The 25,254-nt window shown below is 41.8% G+C and overlaps 1 protein-coding gene across 1 annotated transcript in view; it reads left to right on the top strand.

Annotated features, from left to right (window-relative positions):
• The first annotated feature begins 584 nt into the window (after positions 1-584).
• The window catches only part of FAM184B (family with sequence similarity 184 member B), a 120,594-nt gene continuing 95,924 nt past the window's right edge, over positions 585-25,254 (top strand). The window contains exon 1 of the mRNA XM_068974895.1: positions 585-731. Coding sequence (XP_068830996.1) covers positions 585-731 — 147 coding nt within the window. The remainder of the gene's footprint in view (positions 732-25,254) is intronic.

Below are 25,254 nucleotides of genomic sequence, written 5' to 3'. Positions count from 1 at the left end.
TACTCGTCAAGGTGCCCCGTCCCTCGCCACCCGTTCGCCCACAGCACTTCGCCAGGGTCTCCCTCCCCAGATCAAACGCCCCCAGGTGCCCGAGGCTGAAGCCGGCTCTTCTTGTTTGGCCTGGGGTGCCTACCACGGGCGGGGGCCGTTGCCGCTGAGTCCGGAGCTCGGCTGCACCCGCGTGTCCCAGAGCGCGGCGCCCGGCCAGCGAAAACCTCTTAGAGGCCACCAACTCCTCATCTCGGAAGCTTATTGCAGGTGAGACCCGCACCGGCCCGGGAGCTGCTCGCGAATCACGAACCGCACGTGCGTGTCCTCGGCGCCTCTCCGCAGGGTGCGGGTGCCCGGAGAGCCAGCGAGCGAGCGAGAACGCGGGGGCAGACCGGGTGGACGCGCGGGTAGCGGGGAGGAGGACACCCAGGGGGAGGAAGAGCCAGGTGGCGGTGCAGGCGGCGGGACTGCAGTGCCACCTCTCCGGAGAAAGCCCACAAGCTCACACGCCCGCGCGCACAAGCACGTGCACATCGCGGGCTGCGAGAACCCGAGCCAGCAAGAGCCTTTTCAGTGCCGGACGCGTTTCAGCGATGGCTTCTGCCCTGAACAGCAAAATTCACGCTCCCGGGAATTGCCCGGGCTCCAAAGCCGACGCCCGCGGTGGCCCCGGCTGGAGACTGGACTGTGATCCTGAGATGCACGTGAAAATGTGCAAGAAGATCGCCCAGCTCACCAAGGTAAGATGAGGCGCTGCGGGCTGGGGAGATATGTGCCCAGGGCGCCGGGGGCAGGGAAGGGAGTGCGGACGCACCCAAGGGAGGCCCAGGCAAAATCCCAGCTGAAACTTTGTCTCGGAGGCCATGTGGAAGGGAAGCGGCCTTAAATCTTGGTGACCTTCTGGAGGCACTGTCCTAGAGCAGTTGAGAGAAAGGATCCTTGCCAAAAAAACTCCTACAGCTTGCTCGCCGAGCAGGTGGTCAGTGCTCCCAGGGTGGGAATGTGAATCGAGTTGAATCAGTGCTGGGGTGTGTATGTGTGTTTCTTTGCAGGCTCTGCTCAAATGATCGTGCCTGAAATGTTGTGATTTCATTCATCACAGTACTTTACCGGCAGGGAGGAGGTCATGTGGGCTATTTAAATATTTGATTCATTTATTCCTTCATTCAGCAAATATTCGAGTCATTTCTTGAGTGCCAGCAGCTTGCGTGGCACCGTGCTAAACCTGGAAGGCTGCCCAGGGGATTTACTATCAAACTGGCTGCAGACGTGTGCAGAGCGTAAATGGGGAAATGAACGATTCACCATTTAATTACGGGATTACAAAAGACCTTGGGAGGTCAGCCAGCCCATTCTCCTACCTCATCCCAGGGCCCTGATTGAACCTCTAGGGACCGTGCTGCCTTCCTTATGAAGACCAGCAAAAGATGTCACCCTGTCCTTTGTTAGCCCCCTGCAGCTTCGCAGTTAGGAGTTGCTTGTGACAGGGACCCCTCCTGTGCCTGGCATGTAGATGGAAAACATCCCTCTCTGTCTTTTATACAAGGTCCCCCAGTGCCTGAATTTAGTTGTTTGCCTTGGAGTTTCCTTTTGATATCATAATTATTCCTGATAACATGCTTGCTAGTAGAACATTGGGTCCAGGTTCTGTGTATGGGACACGCTCTCTTCCCCAACTGTCTCCCTCCCGCTTCCAACACCACTTTTTTTATGGCATCACAGGCATTTTCCTCCCTATTTCGCCAGAAGGAAGAGAGCACGGAGATCTGAAATTGGGCACTAGCTCCCGACTCAGGCCCTTCCCTTAACTTCTCCACATTTTTTGCAAATGAGCCTGTATCCAAACAGTGATCTCTTGAGTCAAGGGTGGAAAGGGGGAAATGGAGATACTCCTTGGAAGCCTTGGCACATGCTGCTTGGCACCACTGATCTAATTTGCAGTCATCCAAATAGTAACGTCGACCCGAAAAGTATTGATTTGAGGTGTTAGACACAGAATAAAGCATCTTATCTGTCTTCAAATAAACTAAAATATTTTTGGAGAAAAAACGAAAAGACACTACTCTGTAATCAGTTGCTAAATTGGATATTTCAAGTTGTGAGTGCTCTAGAGGTAGAAACAAAGGTTAAGTCATTATAAGCAAGAACAGTTAGGAGAGGTTTTATGGAAGAGATGAACCTTGAACTCAGTTTCAATGTATGGAGTGCCTACTGAGTTGGACCATCAAGAAGGCTGAGCACTGAAAAATTGGTGCTTTTGAACTGTGGTGCTGGAGCAGATTCTTCAGAGTCCCTGGACAGCAAGGAGATCAAACCAGTCAATATTAAAGGAAATCAACCCTAAATATTCATTGGAAGGACTGATGCTGAAGCTCAAATACTCTGGCCACCTGATGCAAAGGGCCAACTCACTGGAAAAGACCCTAATGCTGGAAAAGATTGAGGGCAAAAGGAGAAGGGGGCAGCAGAGGATGAGATAGACAGCATCACTGACTCAGTGAACATGAATTTGAGCACAGTCCAGGAGATGGTGGAAGACAGAGGAGTCTAATGTGCTATAGAGTCTGACGTGTCCAAAGAGTTGGACACAACTTAGTGACTGAGCAACAACAACAGCTATGTGCCAGGCACTGTGTTCAATATTAATGGCATACAACTGAAAAAGATAGGGCCCCTGCCCTTGTGGTGTGACAAATGTATAAAATGATCATTTGAATATAAAGTGGTAACGGTAGTCACTCCACCCATTAATATTTTGGCATAATTATTATTTGCCAAGCACTGTAAAGAAAGCATCCATGATCCTATGGCATAGTAGGCAGTGTTTCTCAAAATATATTCTGCATTAGAAATCACAGTTGATTTTTATTATGTCATGCTCGCTTTATCATTTTCCATGCTAGATGTTTAAATTAGACCCTTTCAATATTGATATTGATATGCTACCTTTCTTTTGGTTGTTTGTACGCCATATTTTCCATCTCTTTATATTTAATCTTTCTATAAGTTTTATTTTGCTGTATCGCTGATAGGTGAATTTAATCCATGTGCATTTACTGTGATTACTAGTATATTGGGGCTTATTCTTCCATTGTATTTTGTGCTTTTCATTTACCATCCTTTTTCTCCATCTCTGCTTTCTATGGGATTAGTTAAATGATTTATATTCCCTCATTTTCCACTGTTGGTTTGAGGGCTTTAGGCATTATTCCTATACTTATCAACATTGTGTTTAGTTTTCCACATACATATTTAACTATAGTTTTTCTAATATGACCAACCTAGATAGCATGTTAAAAAGCAGAGGCATTACTTTGCCAACAAAGGTCTGTCTAGTCAAGGTTATGGTTTTTCCAGTAGTCATGTATGGATGTGAGAGTTGGACTATAAAGAAAGCTGAGCACAAAAGAATTGATGCTTTTGAACTGAACTGTGTTGTTGGAGAAGACTCTTGAGAGTCTCTTGGGCTGCAAGGAGATCCAACCAGTCCATCATAAAGGAGATCAGTCCTAAGTGTTCATTGGATGGACTGATGTTGCAGCTGAAACTCCAATACTTTGGCCACCTGATGGGAAGATCTGACTCATTTGAAAAGACCCTGATGCTGAGAAAGATTGAGGGCAGGAGGAGAAGGGGACAACAGAGAATGAGATGGTTGGATGGCATCACCAACTCAATGGACATGAGTTTGGGTAAACTCCGGGAGTTGGTGATGAACAAGGAGGCCTGGCATGCTGCAGTCCATGGGGGTCGCAAAGAGTCGGACACGACTGAGCGACTGAACTGAACTGAATAAAGTTATCATGTAATTCTTTCTTCCTGAAAAAGAGCTTTGCATACTTCACCCATTTAATAGCCCTTCCCTTTCCTGTCTTGTCATTGTTGTCTAGATTCTTTTACCTTTTAAATTTTTAAATCATTTTTATAGTTAATTAAATTTACTGATATTTTGCTGATTCTTCTACCTTTTTTTTTTTTTTTCTTGAATCCATGGCCTTCTTTTTTGGTTCAGTTTTCTTCTATCTGAAGTTCGTCTGTTAATAGTTCTTTCTGAAGGGGTCCTGGTGGGTAATAAAATCTTTTGTGCATTTGAAAATATCTTTATTTTGTCCTCACTGTTGTTTATTTGCCCATAAAAATCTTCTGAACACTTATTTTTCCAAGGCACAGTGTTGGTAGTATTCTATTACCATAGGTACTAATTGCTGCTGATAAAAATCCTACTGCCCATCAAATTTTCATTTATTTGTAGATAATCTGCCTTTTCTCTTGATGGCATTTGCATGTGTTTATTTTGATGTTTAGCCATTTCATTATAACTGTCTAATTGGTATTGAGTGTACTTTCTATTGAAGACTCATATGCTCTCTTTAACTCTGGAAAATTATCAATGATTTTCTGTTCAAATATTGTTTTTCTGCCATTACCTCCTTTCACTTTTCTGGAACTGCTATTAGGTGAATTAAGGAAGCCTCTCCATATTCTGAAATGTTATTAAAATTTTTTTGTCTCTGAATCCTGGTGAATTCCTTAATCATGTTTTCTTGTTTGCCAATCCACTAGTTTGTCCAATCCAGAGTTTTTCCCATCTATTAAGTTGTATAATTATATTTTCATTTCTAAGATTGCTGTTCTTGCTTCCTTTCTTTCTGATTTTGGTAACTGCTTAACTTGCATAGCTTTATTGAAGTATAATTTACATATCATAAAATTCATCTAAGCATACAATTCAATATATTTTAGTAAACTTACAGAGTTGTTGCACCATAATTTAGTTTTAGAACATTTCTATCATTGTCCTTTGTATCCATCTGTAGTCAATCCCTGTTCTACCCCCATACCAAGCAACCATTAATCTCCTTTCTGTCTCTATAAATTTGTCTTTGTCAGACTTTTCATGTCAGTGAAACAATGCAACATGTATTTCCATCTGGTTTTTTTCACTTAGATGCCAAATCTTAGCATCGTGTTTTGAGGTTCATCAATTGGTGTAGCGTCGTATGTCATTCATTCATTCCCTTTTATTACGCACTAATATCCCATTGTATGGATACTAATGATCATATTCACCAATTGATAGGCATTTGGGTTGTTTTCACTCTGGGTCTACTATGAATAATGCTTCTACAAACGTTACATTCCTACACACACATCTTCATTACTTTATTTCATAAATAAGATAGAGAAAATAGTAAGAGAGCAACTAATAAAACAAATGGGACAAATGGTTAAGAATAAGAGAATCTGAGTAAAGGGTAGGTGTGACATTCTTTGTACTGTTCTTTTTCTGGCAGGTTTCCAAGTTTGAATTTCTTTCTGAATAAAAGTTTAAAACAAACAGAAAGCGTACAGGATCCCAGACCCCATCTTAGAAAATAAGGAGAGGTGACAGGCATTGTGTTTTCTAAAGCCCCTCAAGACCTGTAACATTCACACAGGGTTGAGAATCACTGGTTCAGAATAGCCAAAGGTTTAAATAGTAGAGCAGATACAGAGGTGTTAATTGGGAGACAGGAGGTTTCACGTCCATTTCCCATTATAGCCTGTGGGATACTTTGGTCTTGAAAGCATCAGGCAGGTTTGCCTAGCCCTGTCCATTCAGCCAGTCTCTGCTTTTCACCCGCTCAAAAATCTGCAGCTGATTTTTCCGTTTGTAACTTTCTCCACATCCTCTTATCCAGAAGTGTTGGCATTCCTCATACCCAGAGATTTTCCAATTCCCACTTTCAAGGTGGGACGGAGTATCTTGCCCCCAAAACAAGTTTAACAAAGATCCTTTTGTATTAGAACACAAAAATGAGTGGGAAAGCACATGCTCCCTCTCCATCAATCATCCCTTGAACTGAAGGCTGAATCTTAGGAACCCAGCCCATACACATAACTCCATACACCCACGAGACCATTGGGAGTTATGAGAAGAAAAGTCTCCAGGAGGCAATAAGCAGTCCAGAAGCTGCCAACCTAAAAGTATAAGGAGTAAAATAACCCCAAGAGAACCTGTCAGTCATCCTTCCAAAATGATGTCTTCCCAGGTCTCAGAAGACCCTGTAGGGCCTACGGTGAAATCAAGTGGCTGCAACTTCTGAGTGATTCCTTATGATTCCCTAATGTTTGCATTCTTTGTAAAGCCCTTGACATGCTTACTCATCCTCCGGGAGCACAGCATTTCTGCATGGCAAGGAGATGAGCATGGTCAGTCTCCGTCTATTTACAAGAATAGGTACAGTTCTGGGAGGGGGAGGAACTGCCCTGGCCCAGCTTGTGAATAGGTGGGTAAATATCAGGAATCCAGCTTTCCCATGGATATAAGCCACATTCTCTAATATTACTCTTCCCAGGTGGCTCAGTGGTAAGGAATCCACCTTCCAATGCAGGAGATGCAGGAGACACACATTTGATCCCTGGGTCAGGAAAATCCCCTGGAGGAGGCAATGGCAACCCTCTCCAGTGTTCTTGCCTGGGAAATCCCCTGGACGAAAGAGCCTGGCAAGCTACTGTCCCTGGGGTCACAAAGAGTCAGACATGAGTGAGCATACACACAGTATATTTTGATCTCAAAACAGCCTTTTGCCTTGGTCTTATATTTTAGTTAGTTCACTGGGGAAGAATGATTTTGTTTATTGGGCTTTCCTAAAGACCTGCCACACAGATCTTAGGAAGAGTTTGGTTCTGAGGACTGTGGTAAAGTGTTGTAGTAAGAATGAATTCTGTCATTCAAGAAAACATCCTGACTTGAGAGCGGGGGCCCTTTGAGTGGCAGTGTAGTTCTTATCTGTAGATTCTTCCTTCCTGCTGTGGGAACGTCTGGAGGTCAGAGTCAGCACTCCCACCCAGCACAGTAGCATGACCAAACCAAGGGAACTGTGTCTCCCCACATCCCAGAACCTTACAGAAGTCTGTGGAGACATATGAGCAGAGACAGTCATATTGGATGTTGGGGGAAAATAGTGGATTGTTAGGGATGGGTAGGGAGATACTGTTATGGAGAACAGTCCCTGAGTAAAAAGTCAGAAATATTAAGGAAAAAGGATTATAATTTCTACTCCAGGTTATCTTTTAAATGAATTTAAGTTGGATTTATTTCTAGAGGGGTGCTTCTTACTCTTATTTATATAATAAATATAAATAAAAATTAACTGTGAATAAAAACTAGGACACCTGGAGAGCTAACAATTTGGGGTTTACTCTTAGAATGATCAACTTTTGTGGCTGTTACCAGTTGAAATGCTATCTCTTCAGAGATACCTTTTCTGACTTTCCCATCCAAAGGAGCCAAAAGTGAAAGTCACTCAGTTGTGTCCAACTCTTTGCTACCCGTGGACTTTTTGCGACCTGTGGACTTTTTGTGACCTGTGGACTTTTTGTGACCTGTGGACTGTAGCCCACCAAGCTCCTCTGTCCATGGGATTCTCCAGGCAAGAATACTGGAGTGAGTTGCCATTTCCTTCTCCAGGGGATCTTCCCAACCCAGGGATCGAACCCAGGTCTCCCACATTGCAGGCAGACGCTTTAACCTCTGCACCACCAGGGAAGCCCTTAAATATAAGAATCCAAGTACTAACATCAAAGATTTCAAGGGAGGAAAGGAAGCCAGGAGGGAGGAAGAAGGGGAAGGAGGTGGGAGAGGGGGGGCGAAAGGGGTGGCCTTACAGATGTCTCCTGCCACCTACAGATACCTAGGCATTATGGGACTTTTCCCTGGGCCTCCAGAGAAGGGACCAACCTATCTGTAAATGAGAAAAGTAGTCCTTTGTTCCTTGGTGATTTGTTGTGAGGGTTCACTGACTTAAGGAATGTAAGGGGAGCATCTCATCCGGGGAGCAGAACTATCATAAGCCTGATAGATGTTGGTTTCTTCCCTTCCTGAGCTAGAAGAATTGCAGAAGGACAGGACCACTGCTCAGCTGTCAAAACCAGCAACTAGAAACAGAGCCAGCCCTTTCCTGGACTGAGAGGCCAGGGCAGTGGCTCCAGAAGTAGGAGTGATGCCTGCTGCCCCACCAGTCCTCAGCAACAGGTTGCCACTTGAGCCCTGGGTTTTTGTGGCTTGAAGCTGTGGAAGTTTTATTGCACTGCTGACTCCCTTAGCTTCTCTCCAAATACCCTCCTGCCTGCAGGAGCTTGTGTGGGGACAGATGTTTAAACAGTTCTATACCAGTTTGCTTTAGGATTCTAGATTTGAAAACTGCAGGTCTGTATTAACAAGTCCCCTCTGTTGGAATCTTTTAATTTAGTGAAGTGATTTGTGGTGTACAGACAGCTATCTCACAGAAATCTTTTTGCCAGAAAATAGGATGAAGGACACTTTAAATTGGATGTCTTTGAGATGCCTCCACTTTGGCATAACATTCATATCTCTGCACTTCCCTCCCTAAACCTTGCTCCAATTCTTTCTCCGCACAGCAGCCAGAGTGATGCTAAAACTGAATAACACCCTCCTACATTGCTGTAGAATGTTGCAACCGCTTTGGAAAACAATCTGGCAGTTCCTCAGATAATTAAGAGATTTATCATAATGAACCAGCAATTCTACACCTATGTATATACCCAGGAGAAACTAACTTATGCATAACATTCAGAGCAACATTATTTGTAGTAGCCAAAAACGGAAATAAACTAAATGTCTATCAACTGGAAAATGGTATGAATAAAATATGGTACAAAGTACAATCAGGGGCAGTGACTGAGGGCTGCAAGGTTTCATTGTGGTTCAGTGAGAATATTCTTAGGTTGACTGTGGTGATAGTTACACAATCCTGCACATGGGCTGAAAGCCATTGAATTATACAGTTTAAATGGGTGGATTGTATGTTCTCAATAATTATACCTCAATTAAGCTGTGAACATTAAAACCAACAAAAACAAACTGAATTTTCTCCCTTTTAAATCCAGTTCTGAAGCAAGTCCTGATGACTTTACCCCATAAATATAAAATATCAGTTCTGCATTTTTGCCTCCACCCTAGTCTGAGCCACCTTCACCTCCTTCCCTCAACCCTTCTGGGCCTCCTCATGGTCTACCCTCGCCCGTCTCACAGCAGCAATAATCACACAGTATAAATCAGAGCATGACATTCTTCCATTAGAACCCACAAATGGCTTCTCATTTCACTTGGAATAAAGTTTGTTCTCCTACGTAAATTCTTCAGTATGGTCACCTGAGGTGTCTGCTGTCCACTTCTCAGCATCATCTCCTCCATCACACTGGCCTTCTTTCAAAGCCTTCAGACGCTTGTGCCACTTGGAGCCTTTGTTCTTGTGGCTTCTTCTGCCTGCTCCTGGCTAGGCTCATATGTCTCTTAAGGGAGGGCCTCCCTGCTCACCTATACCATGAAATTCCCTCAGCTCCATCTACTGTTTCCACTTTTTCCGTCCATCTGTGCATCTGTTTATTGCCTTCTCTTCCCTGCCAAGGAAGTCATCCCTTGAAGGCAGGAATTTCTGTCTGTCTCTCCCGTTCTCTCCTCTATACCCCAGTGCCTGGAACAGCACCTGGTTAGTGATTGGTGCTCACCAAATGTTTGTTGGTGGGCTAAATGAACAAAATTCTTCCTGGACCTCCCACTGCTCTTAGGAAAAAATATCACATTTCAACCATAGCTTGCATACAGCCATCTCATGGGACAGTGGGGAGGTTTCTTTTTCAAGGACAGAACTCAGGAGGTACTAGCATCTAATTTCAAGTTTCGTAAAGGCAATAAACTGGCATATCTGATAAATAAATGGACTTTCCCCATCCCCTCCCAGGTCAGGTTCTGACTTGGTCACTCCTACCCCCTCACCATAGACACAGGATCAGACCAAGCTCTCCATTTGGTCAGATCCATATTCCTTCAGGACACCAGAATTATGGGGCAAAATAAAAAAAGAAACCTCAGTTACCAATCATACATAGAATATCCATTTGAGAAAAATAAAAATTACAGAGAAACAAGAAGAAAAGATTTTTAAAGTATCCCCAATCTATAGTAACTGCAGTGATACAATAACTAATACCATTTTGTATAGCTTACTCTATGATTTCCCATATATGTATAGACATGCCTTTTTTTAAAATAGAGTTATATCATTCATAATTATTGTGTTACCTGGGGTTTTCCCTCTTTAGAAGTAAATCTAGAACTCTCCAACATAATTTTAATGGTTGTGTTAAAAATATCCCATTGTATAAATGTTATATAATTTAACTTCTTTCATTTGAGACACTTTTACTGAGTGTTTTTAAAAGTGCCAGGTAAAATCCCTTATCTCATGGAATTTACAGGCAAAAGAAGCAGAAACTCTCAAATACAGTAGAGGCCCTCATATTCAATGTCATGTGAACATTTTGAATAAATCAAAAAGAAAACTATAAAAGAAAAGCTTAGCACATACATTACATTTTTTAAAACTTAAAACAGGGGTCAGCAAACTATGTTGTAGGCTAGATCAGCCTGCTGCCCATTTTTGTATGGCTTGTGAGTCAAGGATAGTTTTTACATTTTTAAAAACTTGAAAAAAATACAAAATAAGAACAATATTTAGTGACACATGAAAAGTATATGAAATTCAAATTTAATGTCCAAAATAAAGTTTTATTGGAACATAGTGATGCACATTCATTTAGAGATGGTCTAGGGTAGCTTTTGTGCTGAAATGGCAGATTTGAATCACTGGGACAGAGACTTGCTAAAGCCTAAAATAATTACTACCTGGTCCTTTACAGAAAAATGTTTGAGGACCCCTAATTTAAAATACATAGATGGATACTCATTCACTAATTCTGTCATGTGAGACTCAGTTTCAGTTCTTTGGGATGGCCTGCTGTCTGGCATTTCACCTTACTTGTCTTATATAAACTATACCCATAGTTTACTATAGAGTGACATTTTAATTTGTCATACAAACTGGGACACTTCTGAGAATGAAAAGGCCACTAAATCAGATAGGGCACTGAAATTAAAGTTATAAACAGGGACTGTCCTGGCCTGACCATACTGCATCAGTTGGTTTTTGGTTTTGTTTTTGTTTTAATCATTTTGGCGTCTTTAAACAAAGGTCCGTCTAGTCAAGGCTATGGTTTTTCCTGTGGTCATGTATGGATGTGAGAGTTGGACTGTGAAGAAAGCTGAGCCCCGAAGAATTGATGCTTTTGAACTGTGGTGTTGGAGAAGACTTTTAAGAGTTCCTTGGACTGCAAGGAGATCCAACCAGTCCATTCTGAAGGAGATCAGCCCTGGGATTTCTTTGGAAGGAATGATGCTAAACCTGAAACTCCAGTACTTTGGCCACCTCATGTGAAGAGTTGACTCATTGGAAAAGACTCTGATGCTGGGAGGGATTGGGGACAGGGTGGAGAAGGGGACGACAGAAAATGAGATGGCTGGATGGCATCACCGACTCGATGGACATGAGTTTGAGTGAACTCCGGGAGTTGGTGATGGACAGGGAGGCCTGGCGTGCTGCAGTTCATGGGGTCGCAAAGAGTCGGACAAGACTGAGAGACTGAACTGAACTGAACTGAACTGAAGGTGGAGAAGGAGAATCTAAAACATTTGTGAAACAATATGGGTTCAGAATCCTTTAAAACCTTTAAAACTTTTCACTTCATCATACCTAATTGAATACCATTTTTTTTCCTCTAGCAACTCGCCTTTATCAATAAATCCTTTATCTTTTCAAATTATTCAGCCCAGTTTTCATCAGAACAACTTACTCTTTATATTCATATATAACTGGCTTAGTGCGGTGTTAAATCACATAATTACAATAGCAAATACAACTGGCATAAACAAGTGACTGTGAGAGCAGAAGTCTGGTGGCTTTCCAGAGTAAGAATGAAGAGTATTAAGTTATCCACATGTTGATTGAATGGAGACTGGTTAAAACAACTTTTTCTGTTTTTATTAAAAAATTGAAATACGGTTTTGATATTCTACCAAGCAAGAAGTATGAAAACACTGAATAATCTGAAGGATCAAGAAAAGTTTCCTGAGGTACATAGGGACCATGATTCATGGATATTTTGGTTGATTCTGGTTTCTCATTGTTAAAATCATTGTGATGTGATTTGTTGTTAAAATATTGTGATGGATATTCCTGAGATTCTATCCCTGCACTTTTACTAGATTATTTTCTTGAGATAGATTTCCATGAGCAGAACTCATGTTTGTTACAGGTAGATTCCCATAAAAAATATTAGGAAAATTGGAAGAAAGAGACCTGGAGAATATTTATCAATTATTTAAAAACAACCTAATAAACAAGATATATAGAGGTCCTAACTTGTTAACTACAAAGCTTGCCATTTAAAAAGGCATTTACTACAACTGTCTTCTATAATCTGAACACTGGAACAGTTTCAAGTGAGCAACTCTCATAGTTACAGAGACAATGGGGTAATTACTTTCAAACCATAGTGGCGTAATAACAGGCCCAGGCTGTCAGCTCACATTATAACTTTAATGGACCTATTTGAAGTTACTCACTATATTCTGAGCCTCCAGGGTAAGAGGATACACCTGGAAAAGGCTCCCAGGTTTCTCGAGGCATTAGAGAAACAAGCCGCTCTCTCATAGCTCACAGGCCAGTAGCACCAATAAGCACACCAGCAGTTCTCCCTGGTCTATCCTTGATCTCCCAGGAAGCCTTTCTCTTCTTAGTTGTGGAAGCTTCAGAACATGAAGCAGAAAGACCCTGTGAGTCTTTGATGTCTTCATCAGGAATAATGTTGTTCCAAATCTTGTGAGGGAGGGTGGCAGAGAAAAATTTCCTGAAAAGCTGCTGAATCCTGACCAGCTAATATTATAGCTTTACCCCCTTAAACTTCATGCTCTTGCTTTGTCAAAAATGCAAGTCCAAGAGCTTATTCAGTCTTTTACAGCTTTGTGTAATTGTACATTTGGCAGTTGCTGTCTTCTTTTTATAAGCCATGGTAGACCAAAAATAGCCTTCCAATAGGTGTCAGAGCACTGGAACCTGTGATGCTATAATACTTTATTTGGAAAAAGGATCTCTGCAGGTTAAGTGTATTGAGATAAGATCATCTTAGATTATCTGGATGGGCCCTAAATCCAATGACAAGTGTCCCTTGAGGAGAAAGGCAGAGCGGGGTTTGAGATAGAACAGAAGAAGATGCAGAAGAGAGGAAGGCCACATGAAGATGAAGGAAGGACTTGTAGTTGTGCAGCCACAGGCCAAGGAACACCTGAGCCACCAAAAGCTAGAAGAGACAGCAGGGAGTGTGGCCTTGCAGTCACCTTGATTTTTACTTCCGACCTACTGTGAAAGAAAAAGCTCTACTTATTTTTTTTTTAATAGATTTCAGGTGTACAGCATTATAATTCAACATCTGTGTGCACTACCAAGTGATCACACCACAAGTGTAGTTGCCGTCTATCACCATACATTTGGTGTGTAGTGATAGACGGCATTCACCCATCTCACCCACCCTCTCCAACCCCTTTCCCCGCTGGTAACTACTAATCCATCCTCTGTGTCTATGAGTTTGGTTTGGTTTTACTTTTTTGTTCACTTGTTTTGTTTTAGATTCCACATGTGAGTGAAATCGTATAGTATTTGCCTTTCTCCATCTTATTTCATTTAGCATAATACCTTCAAGGTCCATTTGTTGTTATTGTTCAGTCATTCAGTCATGTCCGACTCTTGGCAACCTAGTGGACTGCACATCTTTACATCTCCTGGAGCTTGCTCAGACTCATGTCCATTGAGTCAGTGATGCCATCCAACCATCTTGTCCTCTGTCATCCCCTTCTCTTCCTGCCCTCAATCTTTCCCAGCATCAGGGTGTTTTCTAATGAGTTGTCTCTTCACATGAGGTGGCCAAAGTATTGGAGCTTCAACTTCAACATCAGTCCTTCCAATGAATATTCAGGACTGATTTCCTTTAGGACTGACTGGCTTGATCTCCTTGCAGTCCAAGGGCCTCTCAAGAGTCTTCTCCAATATCACAGTTCAAAACCATCAGTTCTTTGGTGCTCAGCCTTCTTTATAGTCCAAATCTCATATCCATACATGACGAGTGGAAAACCCATAGCTTTGACCATACAGACCTTTGTCATCAAAGTAATGTCTCTGCTAAGTTTCCATTTATGTTGTTCCAGCTGGAAGAATTTCATTCTTTCTCATTGGGAAGTAGTATTCCACTCTGTGCATCTTTATTCATTTATTTATGGACACTTAGACTGTTTCTATATCTTGGCTATTGTAAACAATGCTTCAGTGAACATAGGGATGCATATATCTTTTCAGATTAATGTTTTCATATTCTTCAGATAAAAACCCAAAAGTGGAATATCTGAGTCATATGGTAGTTCTATTCTCAATTTCTTATGGCATCTCATACTGTTTTATGCAGCAGCTACACCAGTTTACAGTTCTACCAACAGTGATGGGCTCCCTTTTCTCTACATTTATTTCTTGCCTTTTTAGTAATATCTATTCTAATAGGTGTGAGATGATATCTCACTGTGATTTTTATTTGCATTTCCCTAATAATTAGTGATGTGGAACATCCTATGTACCTATTGGCCACCTGTATGTCTTCTTTGGAGAAATATCTATTCAGTGCCTCTGCTCATTTTTAAAATCAGATTGTTGGTCTTTTTGTTGTTGAGTTGTGTGAGATGTTACATATTTTGTATATTAATCCCTTATCGGATGTATGATTTGAAAGTATCTTCTCCCATTCGGTAGGTTGCCTTTCCACTTTGATGATGATTCCTTTGCTATACAGAGTCTTTTTAACTTGATGTAGTTCCATTTGCTTATTTTTGCTTTTGTTTCCCTTGCCTTTAGAGTCACATCCACAAAAATATCACTAAGGTCCATGTCAATAAGGTTACCACCCATGTTTTCTTCTAGGAATTTTATGATTTCAGGCCCTACATTCATGACTTTAATCTATTTTGACTAAATTTTTGTGTCTTTTATAAGACAGTGTCTAATTTCAGTCTTTTGCATATGGCTGTCCAGTTTTCCCAACACCATTTATTGAAGAGACTGTCATTTCTCAACTATGTGTCAGGACCTTGCTTAATCACTTCCAGTGATAAAGATACCACACTCCTAATGCAGCGGGCACAGGTTTGATCTTGGTCAGGAAACTAGGATCCAGCATGCTGCACAGTGCAGTCATATAAATCAATTTTTAAAAATAAATAAAAGTGTGTTCCTTGCTCCTTTGTCATGAATTAATTGTCCATTTATGTGCGGGTTTACTTATGGGTCCTCAATTCTGTTCTATTGATCTGTGGTTCCATTGATTTGTGTCAGTACCATATGTTTTGATTACCATAGCTTTGTAGTATAGTTTGAAATCAGGCAGTATGATACCTCCAGCTGTGTTCTTGTTTCTCAAGGTTGTTTTGCTCTTTGGAATCTTCTGTGTTTCCTACAATTTTTAGAATTATTTTTTATAGTTCCATGCAATATGCCATTGGAATTTTAACAGGGATTGTATTGACTCTATTGGATACTATGGACATTTTAACAGTGTTAATTCTTACAAAACATAAACATGCAATATTTTTCCATTTATTTATGTATTCTTCTGTATCTTTCATCAGTGTCTTACAGTTTTCAGTGTACAAATCTTTCACCTCCATGGATAAATTTATCCTTAGGTATTTTGTTCTTTTTGATGCAATTGTGAATGGGATTGTTTTCTTTATTTCTCTTTTTGTTAGTTCATTATTAGTGTACAGAAAGGCCACAGATTTCTGTATATTGTTTTTGCATCCTCTGACTATACTGAATTCATTTATTAGTTCTAATGGGTTTTGGTGGAGTCTTTAGGCTTTTCTATGTATAGTATCATGTCATCTGCAAATAATGATAGTTTTTCTCCCTTTTTGATTTTCCTAATTGCTGATGACCAATATTGTGTTGAATAAAAGTGGCAAGAGTGGGCCTCCTTGTCTTGTTCCAAAATCATAGGCAAAAAGCTAAAAGCTTTTCACCATTCATAAAGTTCTGTTGTTTTAAGCTATGAGTTTGTAGCAATTTGTTATAGCAGCCATGGGAGGTGAGGCCACTGGCTAACTTTCACAATATCCTCTTCATCATCAAAGGCTTCTTCCTTCTCAGACCCCTAATGAGGTTCTTGCCTCTGATAATTGTCAGAATCAACCAGGCAGCATTTTAAACAAAAAATTAGACCAATGAATTAAAACCTCTGGGTGAGATTCAGGCAATTATGCATTTTGAAAACTCCACTGGTGACTATGACTTTAACCTGACTCTGATATCACCACAGTAGGCCCTTGGCCTTTGGTCTATATAATAGGTCCATGTCCATTACTTGGTCCTGAACTTGCTCTGTCTGGTAGCAGAAGATTGAATGAGAGATTCTTATTTCTTCTACTTCTCTAGGAGGTCTTTAGGCCAGTACTGTTCAAATGTTAGTATTAAACACAAATGGCTAGGCCTACCTACAGCACATCTCATTTGGATGATCATGGCTGAGGCCTAAGAATTTGCATTTTTAACCAAGTTCAGGTGATGCTTCAGACTCCAGTTTGATATAGCCTTTAGGATTCTCAGGGCTCTCTCTTTTACCTTCCCCCCCATTTGAACTTCTAGCAGCTTCTAGCATAGTGCCCTGCTCTCAATATTAATAATATGAGTTGAGTTACTTTGACTGTTAAACCCTTGATGACAAGGACCTCACCTTGTACCTTTTAAATATATCTTTAGCACCTCCATTGATGCCAAGATAGAGGGGGTACCAGTAGGAGACGTATTAAAGGGTGGGTGTGCCAGCAAAACTTTCGTCCATAAATGATGCAAAGGCATCACTGGGTGCCAGGACATCACAGGAAATGCCAAAATGGATGCCAAAATGGTAGAATGCCCCCACCCCCACCCCCACCCTTAAGGGAGGTATTGCACAGTCCTCACTGGCTGTTTCCAGTTGCAGGTATAGACTTGGAAGGGGTTGTGAAATAGTGAATGAACAATAAACTACTTTGTGAAGGAGGGCACCACTGGTTAATGTCAAGGCTTTGGTTTTGCTGAGTAAATATGCAGGTTTGGGGCCAGAGCTGAATTGCTCCAGACAGTAAAAGAAAGATTAATCTTCCCTCAGCAGTTCTGCTCCATCTCCTCATGTTGCATTCAGTCTCTTAAATAGGCATTGACCAATAACAGGTTTGAAGGAGTGACAGATGTTAGCCTGCTAGGTTATCCACGTGTCTTGGTCTAGCTTTGCGGTCTGCTGATGATTTTGTTATGATTAGAATTACAGAAGTATTTGTGGGTAGGGTAAGGATTTATGCAGATGGGATATGGGGAGTGGGTAGCATGAGGAGTGACAGCTTTATATTTTGAAGACAAAGTTTATTTAAATCATAGTTTTGGGTAAATCAAACCAGTTTCAAGGACATGAAAAAGAACCTGTTACTAGTTTTTGTCCATTTTCTTTCCAGGGTGGTCTGCCCTTGAAGCATACCCACCCCCAAACATCTGCTTTTCCCTGCACTTGCAGGCTCATTAATGGGCATTTCCCAGAGAGAGATTCAGAAATAGCAAATTCCATTAAAAGGCTTATCATTAAGTACAATACAGCTCTTTATGTGAGGGGAAGGATGGCCTCTGAATATGAGTCCATTAGGGCTGTGGGCTGGAAAAAATGGGTCAGTTTTCTTTTAAGGGAGAAATTAATACAGCAAGCAAGAGCCAGCAATACTGTGACATTCATCCTGCACAGCTTTTCCTCTTCACGCTGCCAAGTGCGTCTGTCCAGACTTGCTATTCCTGTCCTCAGGCCCCTGGGGCAGGGCCTGTTTGTCCTGAAGAAGCCTTATCAAATTGTCTGGTGACAGCCTAAATAAACATGAACAAGGAGATTAGAACTCAGTAGAGGGTGTGTGTGTGTGCGCACGCGCATGCACGCATCCAGAATGAACCAGGAAACCAAAAGTTAATCAGTAACTCTTTCACTGACCTCTTTCCCCTTTGTTGGGTCCTAATGTCAGTTCCACAGGAGGTAGCTTCTATCCAAGTCCATGTGGTGCTGTCCCCAGAGAAGAGCTGATAAAAGAAGCTTGCTTCAGAAAGTGTAAGGGTGAGTGCTTGAAAGGGCCGTCCAGTGTCCAGTCTCCTCCTGGCAAACTGATACACAGGGCTGGGTGGGCTCTTGGTAGCTGAGGTTGACTAGCACTGAGCAAGTGGGAGTTGGGAAATAAGCATCCTGTTGAGAGTATCTGGGGACACAAAGTCCAAAAAGCTTAGAAAACATAGGTGTGAATCAGGCACATGTCTGCAGTGGGAGAGCTGGTCAGCTGTGTGGGCCAGGGGAATAAGGGGTTACAGAAGGTGAATGATTCAGAATTCAAGAGAGCTGTCAGAAAGAATTGGATGTGCTGCCCAAATTCAGCAGGATTCCCAGCTAGTTGGTGATAGACATGAAGACTCAATTCTCCAGAAGGAAGAAATTGGCAGAGGGCTAGATTCTTGGCAAATGACACAGAGAATTTAAGGAGCTTGTAAGACATTCAAGGAGGAGAGGTCTTGCACTACAGTTGATGTCTATTTGTGCTAGATTGGATTCTGCATTATTGTTCAATAAATATTCACTCATCCCTAATGCCCTCCTGTACCCTATGAGCAGAGATTCTGTCCTGTGCTTCTTAGATTTGCTTTGGTCTGTGGAATGTTTCAATTGAGAAACCTGTATGCAGGGCAGGAAGCAACAGTTAGAACTGAACATGGAACAACAGACTGGTTCCAAATAGGAAAAGGAGTTCATCAAAGCTGTATATTGTCACCTTGCTTATTTAACTTACATGCAGAGTACATCATGAGAAATGCTGGGCTGGAAGAAGCACAAGCTGGAATCAAGATTGCCGGGAGAAATATCAATAACCTCAGATATGCAGATGACACCACCCTTATGGCAGAAAGTGAAGAGGAACTAAAGAGCCTCTTGATGAAAGTGAAAGAGGAGAGTGAAAAAGTTGGCCTAAAGCTCAACATTCAGAAAACGAAGATCATGGCATCTGGTCCCATCACTTCATGGGAAATAGGTGCAGAAACAGCAGAAACAGTGTCAGAGTTTATCTTTTTGGGCTCCAAAATCACTGCAGATGGTGACTGCAGCCATGAAATTAAAAGACGCTTACTCCTTGGAAGAAAAGTTATGACCAACCTAAATAGTATATTGAAAAGCAGAGACATTACTTTGCCAACAAAGGTCCGTTTTAGTCAAGGCTATGGTTTTTCCAGTGGTCATGTATGGATGTGAGTTGGACTGTGAAGAAAGCTGAGTGCTGAAGAATTGATGCTTTTGAACTGTGGTGTTGGAGAAGACTCTTTTTTTTTTTTTCCTCTTCTCTGGCTTTATTTTATTTATTTTATTATTTTTTATTTTTTTAATTTTAAAATCTTTAATTCTTACATGCATTCCCAAACATGAACCCCCCTCCCACCTCCCTCCCCATAACATCTCTCTGGGTCATCCCCATGCACCAGCCCCAAGCATGCTGTATCCTGCGTCAGACACAGACTCTTGAGAGTCCCTTGGACTGCAAGGAGATCCAGCCAGTCCATTCTAAAGGAGATTATCCCTGGGTGTTCTTTGGAAGGAATGATGCTAAAGCTGAAACTCCAGTACTTTGGCCACCTCATGCAAAGAGTTGGCTCACTGGAAAAGGCCCTGATGCTGGGAGGGATGGGGGCAGGAGGAAAAGGGGATGACAGAAGATGAGATGGCTGGATGGCATCACGGACTCAATGGACATGAGTTTGAGTGAACTCCAGGAGATGGTGATGGACAGGGAGGCTTGGCGTGCTGCAATTCATGGGGTGGCAAAGAGTCGGACACACCTGAGCGACTGAACTGAACTGAACTGTGAAATGTTAGTGCAGAAGGAAACAGCAACCCACTCCAGCATTCTTTCCTGGAGAATTCCATGGAGAGAGGAGCCTGGCAGGCCACAGCCCATGGGGTCGCAAAGAGTCGAACATGACTGAGCGACTAACACACACACACACACACACACACACACACACATGGAACGTTAAAGTGTATACACAGGCAGAGGCTTTAACTGTGTTTGTGCAGTTTGGTGATCACCAGGAGAAAAGCATGCACTGACTGGCCTCTGCCCCTACAGCCTAGTGCTAGTGAGCAGACCTTAATCCAGCTCTGAACTCAAGCCAATCCCAGACCATACAGGACCTGAAACGCAGGGTGGATGCACTCAGCCACACCTGACCACACTTTCCCTACATGAGAATGAATGCTTCTTGGTCACTGAGTTTGGGTGGTAGTTTGTTATGCAGCATTATTGTGGTCAGTCCCTGACTGAGACTGTAGGGCTGGAATTCAGAAAAGGTATCTCAACTAGAGATTCAGTTTTAGAAATTATCAACTCTTAGAGAATAGTCTGTTTATTTATTTATTTACTCATTCACTCAGCAAATATTTAGTAAAGATTGATTCTAAACTGGGTACTTATTCATTGGTATGGAGGAGACTGTCCAAGATCCTCATGGAAATATGTCTGTTGCCAACTTTCCCAGGGAGAATTTGCAGAGCAAGAAAGTGCTGTCAAAAACAGAGCCTTAGGGATTGCTAGCCCATATAAGTCCTTCTGAGTGTACCAGGAGACACAGGTGAAAGTGGTATTTCATCTGGGAGAAGAGGCCTTCAAATAGGAACGTTAACTGGTGGTTGGTGCAAAGACAGAAGGTGAGTTCTGGTCTAAAAAAGTCATTATAAGTGCTATTTTGATGGCCTGAGGGTCATTAGAATGATGGGCCAGGGTTGGGTTCTGACAGTCATGTGTTGACTTCTGTATTAGTCAGCTTGGGCTGAAATAACCAAATGCCACAGATGCTGTGGCTTGAACATCAGAAATTTATCTTCTCACAGTTCTGGAGGCTCAGAGTTCAAGATCAGGGTGCTGTTGGTGTGGGATTTTTATGAGGGATCTTTTCCTAGCTTGTAGACAGCACCCTCTTATTCTGTCCGCACATGGACTTTCCTCTGTGCACACATGGAAAGAAAGACATCTCTGGTGTCTCTTCCTGTTTGTATAAGACACAAGTCCTGTCAGATTAAGATACCACCCTTATGACCTAATTTAACCATAATTACCACCTAAATGGCCCTCTTTCCAAACACAGTCGCACGGGGGTTAGGGCTTCAACACAGGAATTTTGAAGGGAACCTAATTCAGTCCGTAACGGTGTCAGGAGACTTTGTTCTGGTTCCATCCTCACCACTGCTTAGACCACCCCCTGAAATTTCTTCAGGACTCCCTATCCTGATCAAAAAGGCACAGTGCCCACCTCATGTACCTGCTTCAGGATTACTGCAAGGAAAAAGTAAAATACAAGGAGATACAATTCCTTGTATCTCCGGGGCACATCAGGGGTACAGTCAAGGTGTCCTTAGTTGCGAAAGGGATCCTGGATAACTACCATTACCAAATTCTGCCCTCTCTTTCCCTGTGGGTCCTAGATGGGCGTCTGTTTTCATGTTGGCTTTTCATGCCTCTTCCCTGCTGCTTCTGGTTGCCTTCTCCATGTGTCCTCCTTGGGGAGAGGGACACCTTAGAATTTGTATGTGAATTCTTTATAAACCATGCATGTCATGATATTCTGAGATGTTTGCAGGTGACAGTGTGATATAGGGAAAGAGCCCTAGCTATGCAGTCAGCCAGGCCTGGATTCATATCATGGGTCAACCACAGACTGTCTAGAGCCTTAGAAAGTTACCTAACAAATTACTTTGATTCCTCACCTGACGAATACTGAAAGCAGTACCACCTAGGTGTATGGCAAGTGAAGTGAAAGTGTTAATCACTCAGTTGTGTCTGACTGTTTGTGACCCGATGGACTTCAGCCCGCCAGGCTCCTCTGCCCATGGAATTCTTCAGGCAAGAATACTGGAGTGGGTAGCCATTGTTTTCTCCAGGGAATCTTCCCGACCCAGGGATCTAACCCAGGTCTCCTGCATTGCAGGCAGATTCTTCACTGTTCCAGCCACCAGGGAAGCCCAGCTGTGTAAAGATGACAACTAAAAGACATAGCAAATGGATATAAAACACAACAGTGAATGGTTGAAAATTTCTTTGACTTAACTTTAAGAATCTGGATGCCTGGTATCCGTCTTTGAGCTACTTGCTGAGCTATGATGCTCTGCAGTGTGACACCCCTCCCAACATTGCAGCTGGTCTGCTGTCCCAACCCCTGTAGAGATGGTCTTTGGAAAAGTAAAGTTGATTTGGCATTGTTCACCACTTGGCAATGTCTCCAGAGGTAGGAAAGCACATCAGGGCCTTGAGATGATCCCTTAAGGGAATGAGTCCCATGGAAGCAGGGATGTGGAGCTAGAGGGGTCTAGGAGAAACAGAAGCCAGCCCCCTGGAAACCCAAATGGTGGATGATGCTGGGATTCCTACTGTATGTTTACTGGAGGTTCAAGTCTCATTTCCTTTGAATCTCAGGGACTGGATAGGACGGAAGCAACCTAAGTGTCTATCAACAGATGAATGGATAAAGAGGTATGTGTGTATGTGTGTATATATAAATAGATATACATACACACACAATGGGAATTTTACTCAACTATAAAAAGAATGAAATTCTGCCATATGCAATAATATAGATGGACCTAGACTGTATTGTGCTTAGTGAAATAAGACAGAGAAAAACGCTTTATCTTAATACATATGTGAAATGTGAAAAATAAAACAAATAAATGAATATAACGGAACAGAATCTGACTCACAGATATAGAGAACAAGCTAGTATTGCCAATGGGGAGAGGAAAGGGAGGAGGGGCAAGATAGGGATAGGAGACTGAGAGACACAAACTACTATATATAAAATAAATAAACTACAAGGATATATTGTACGGCACAGGGAATATAGTCAATATCTTATAATAACTTTAAATGGAGTGTAATCTATTTAAATATACTATTTGTACACCTGAAACTAATATAACATTGTAAATCAACTATACTTCAATAAAAAAAGGATAGGATAGGATACCCAAGCTGATAGTGCCCAGGCTTATATTGCCTCTGAGGAAAAATAAACTGAGTTTGGTCACCGCTTCAGAAGTTTGCTCTGTAAATCAGCTCCAAATCTGTGGTGGTTGTGGTATGTACAGTTCGTACTGCTGCAGAAGCTTTGTGTCATCTGCACATTTAAAGTATGTTCACCCCAGAAGACACTAGAAGTCAGCAAAATCCATTCATTCTTTCCCATTTTCCCAATGTGTCTAAAAATCTCCTCTCTATACTACAGAACATCATTGACCAGTTTCACAGCAGCATTTTTGAAAACAGAGGTTGGTGTGGAACCTTGGCAGTTTCATGAAATATTTCACACATTAAAAAAAATACATTGTCCCTATATGCAAAGTTTAAAAAATAAGGATAAAATGAGCACATGTATTTACTATTCAGCTAAAGCATCAAGACATTATAAATAGCTGTGTGTCCCTCCCTAATTGTATTTCTTCCCCTCCTCCCCAGAGGTAACCTCTGATCAAAAGATTTTATTTGTCATTTTCTTGCTTCTCTTCAACAATATTTGGTTTTTTTTTAATTTTTATATAGATGATATGTTCTTCTGGAACTTGTATTACTATTTAATATTGAGAGTTTCATTTTTAAACATAGATATACTGAATTTAGGTCTTCCCTGGTGGTTCAGTGGTAAAAAATCCACCTGCCAATGCAGGAGATATGGGTTCAATCCATGGGTCAGGAAGATCCCCTGGAGAAGGAAATGGCAACCCACTCCAGTGTTCTTGCCTGGGAAATCCCATGGATAGAGAAACTTGGCAGGCTACAGTCCACAGGGGTCACAAAGGAGTCAAACACTACTTAGCTACACGATAACAACAAAGCTGAGCTTAAAATGCATTATTGTTACACCTTGGGGTAGTTCTGAACTGACCAAAAGAGGCTGAACCACTTTTTCTCCACATTTTTCAAATTATCTTTTATTTCTATTTGTATTAAGCTTACTTGACATTTTACTCCGTTAAATCAGGCAAGTCATTCCAGTGGACAGAAAATGAAGTCCAGCAGCAGCACCAGCTTGTAGTGTAGGGAGACACAAGAAGAGAAGCATGTTGTTGTGATCCCTGCACCATTCGCAGCTGTCACTCAGGCCTCCTCCCACTAAGTGCCATTTAAAAGCCTCCAAGAATTTTATTTATTACCCCCTTCGCTTCACTGTGGGATCACCCTCACTTATGCAATAAAAATGACAACTCACCCTCCTGCAGATGCTTCAACAGGCACCAGAGGTCAAAGCCATCTCTTTCTCTTGCCTTGGAAAAAATTGCACCTGTCACATTTCTGAAACAGATACAAAAAAAAAAAAGAAACCCAGCCATCAAAATTATCCTCACAACAACAGACAGCTCCTTGGCTACAGAGAGGCAGCTTTCTGGCTGGGTTGGTTCTAGGACGCATACGCCCATACTGAAAGCAATTATGGGCTGTTTGAAATTTCAGCTAAATATACTGCAGTCACTGATATTGAGTAAATGATTACTGATTGCTAAGTTGATGCTAAATTTATCATGAGATAGTGCTGCTTCTAAAAACATATAGGCTAAGTCCCTTTTAAGATGACTTGTTATTTAATATACCATAAAGTTAAATTAGTACTGTCTAAAGGGGGTAGGTTTTAGTCCCATCCATTCCCAGAGCTGTTGATGACCTGGAGATGACTTTGTTGATTTTCCCAGTTCACACACTGGAGAGTTGGGAAGCTAAGGGGCCTCTCTGAGGCCACGCAGCTGGTAAGTAGCAGGAGAGGGTTAATCTTTAGCTTTGGCTTTGGTATAGAGTTGGAGGTCCTGTGAGACATCCAAGTCAGGTGTCAAGGAGGCAGTTGGATATTTTTTATGATCCTATAGGAGAGAGGTCAGGGTTTGAGTTACAGATTTGAGGGTGAACAGTGTTGAACATTTCACTCCCACATATTTCAACCCTGATTCTGCCAAGTGCTGCAGAGGCTGAAAAGCTTAGAATTATATTTCTCAGGATCCCTTACAGCTGGATTTCTTGATGTGATTCTGGTGATACCAATCATGTGCTCCCCAACAAGACATTTACTGTCACTTTTATATAACTTCTACCATGAAAGTTTCAAGTATATTTACAACATTTCCGTACAGTTTCCCTGTTGCCCAGCTTTAACAATGATTACTGACTTAATGCTGTTTGCTTCATTTGAACCTATATCTACTCCCTGCTTCTGTATTATTTTAAAGCAATCTCAGAGGTAT

This window comes from Capricornis sumatraensis, chromosome 7, assembly GCF_032405125.1.
Source record: "Capricornis sumatraensis isolate serow.1 chromosome 7, serow.2, whole genome shotgun sequence".
In the NCBI taxonomy this organism is placed as follows: domain Eukaryota; kingdom Metazoa; phylum Chordata; class Mammalia; order Artiodactyla; family Bovidae; genus Capricornis; species Capricornis sumatraensis.
This window is presented reverse-complemented; position numbering and strand designations above follow the sequence as displayed.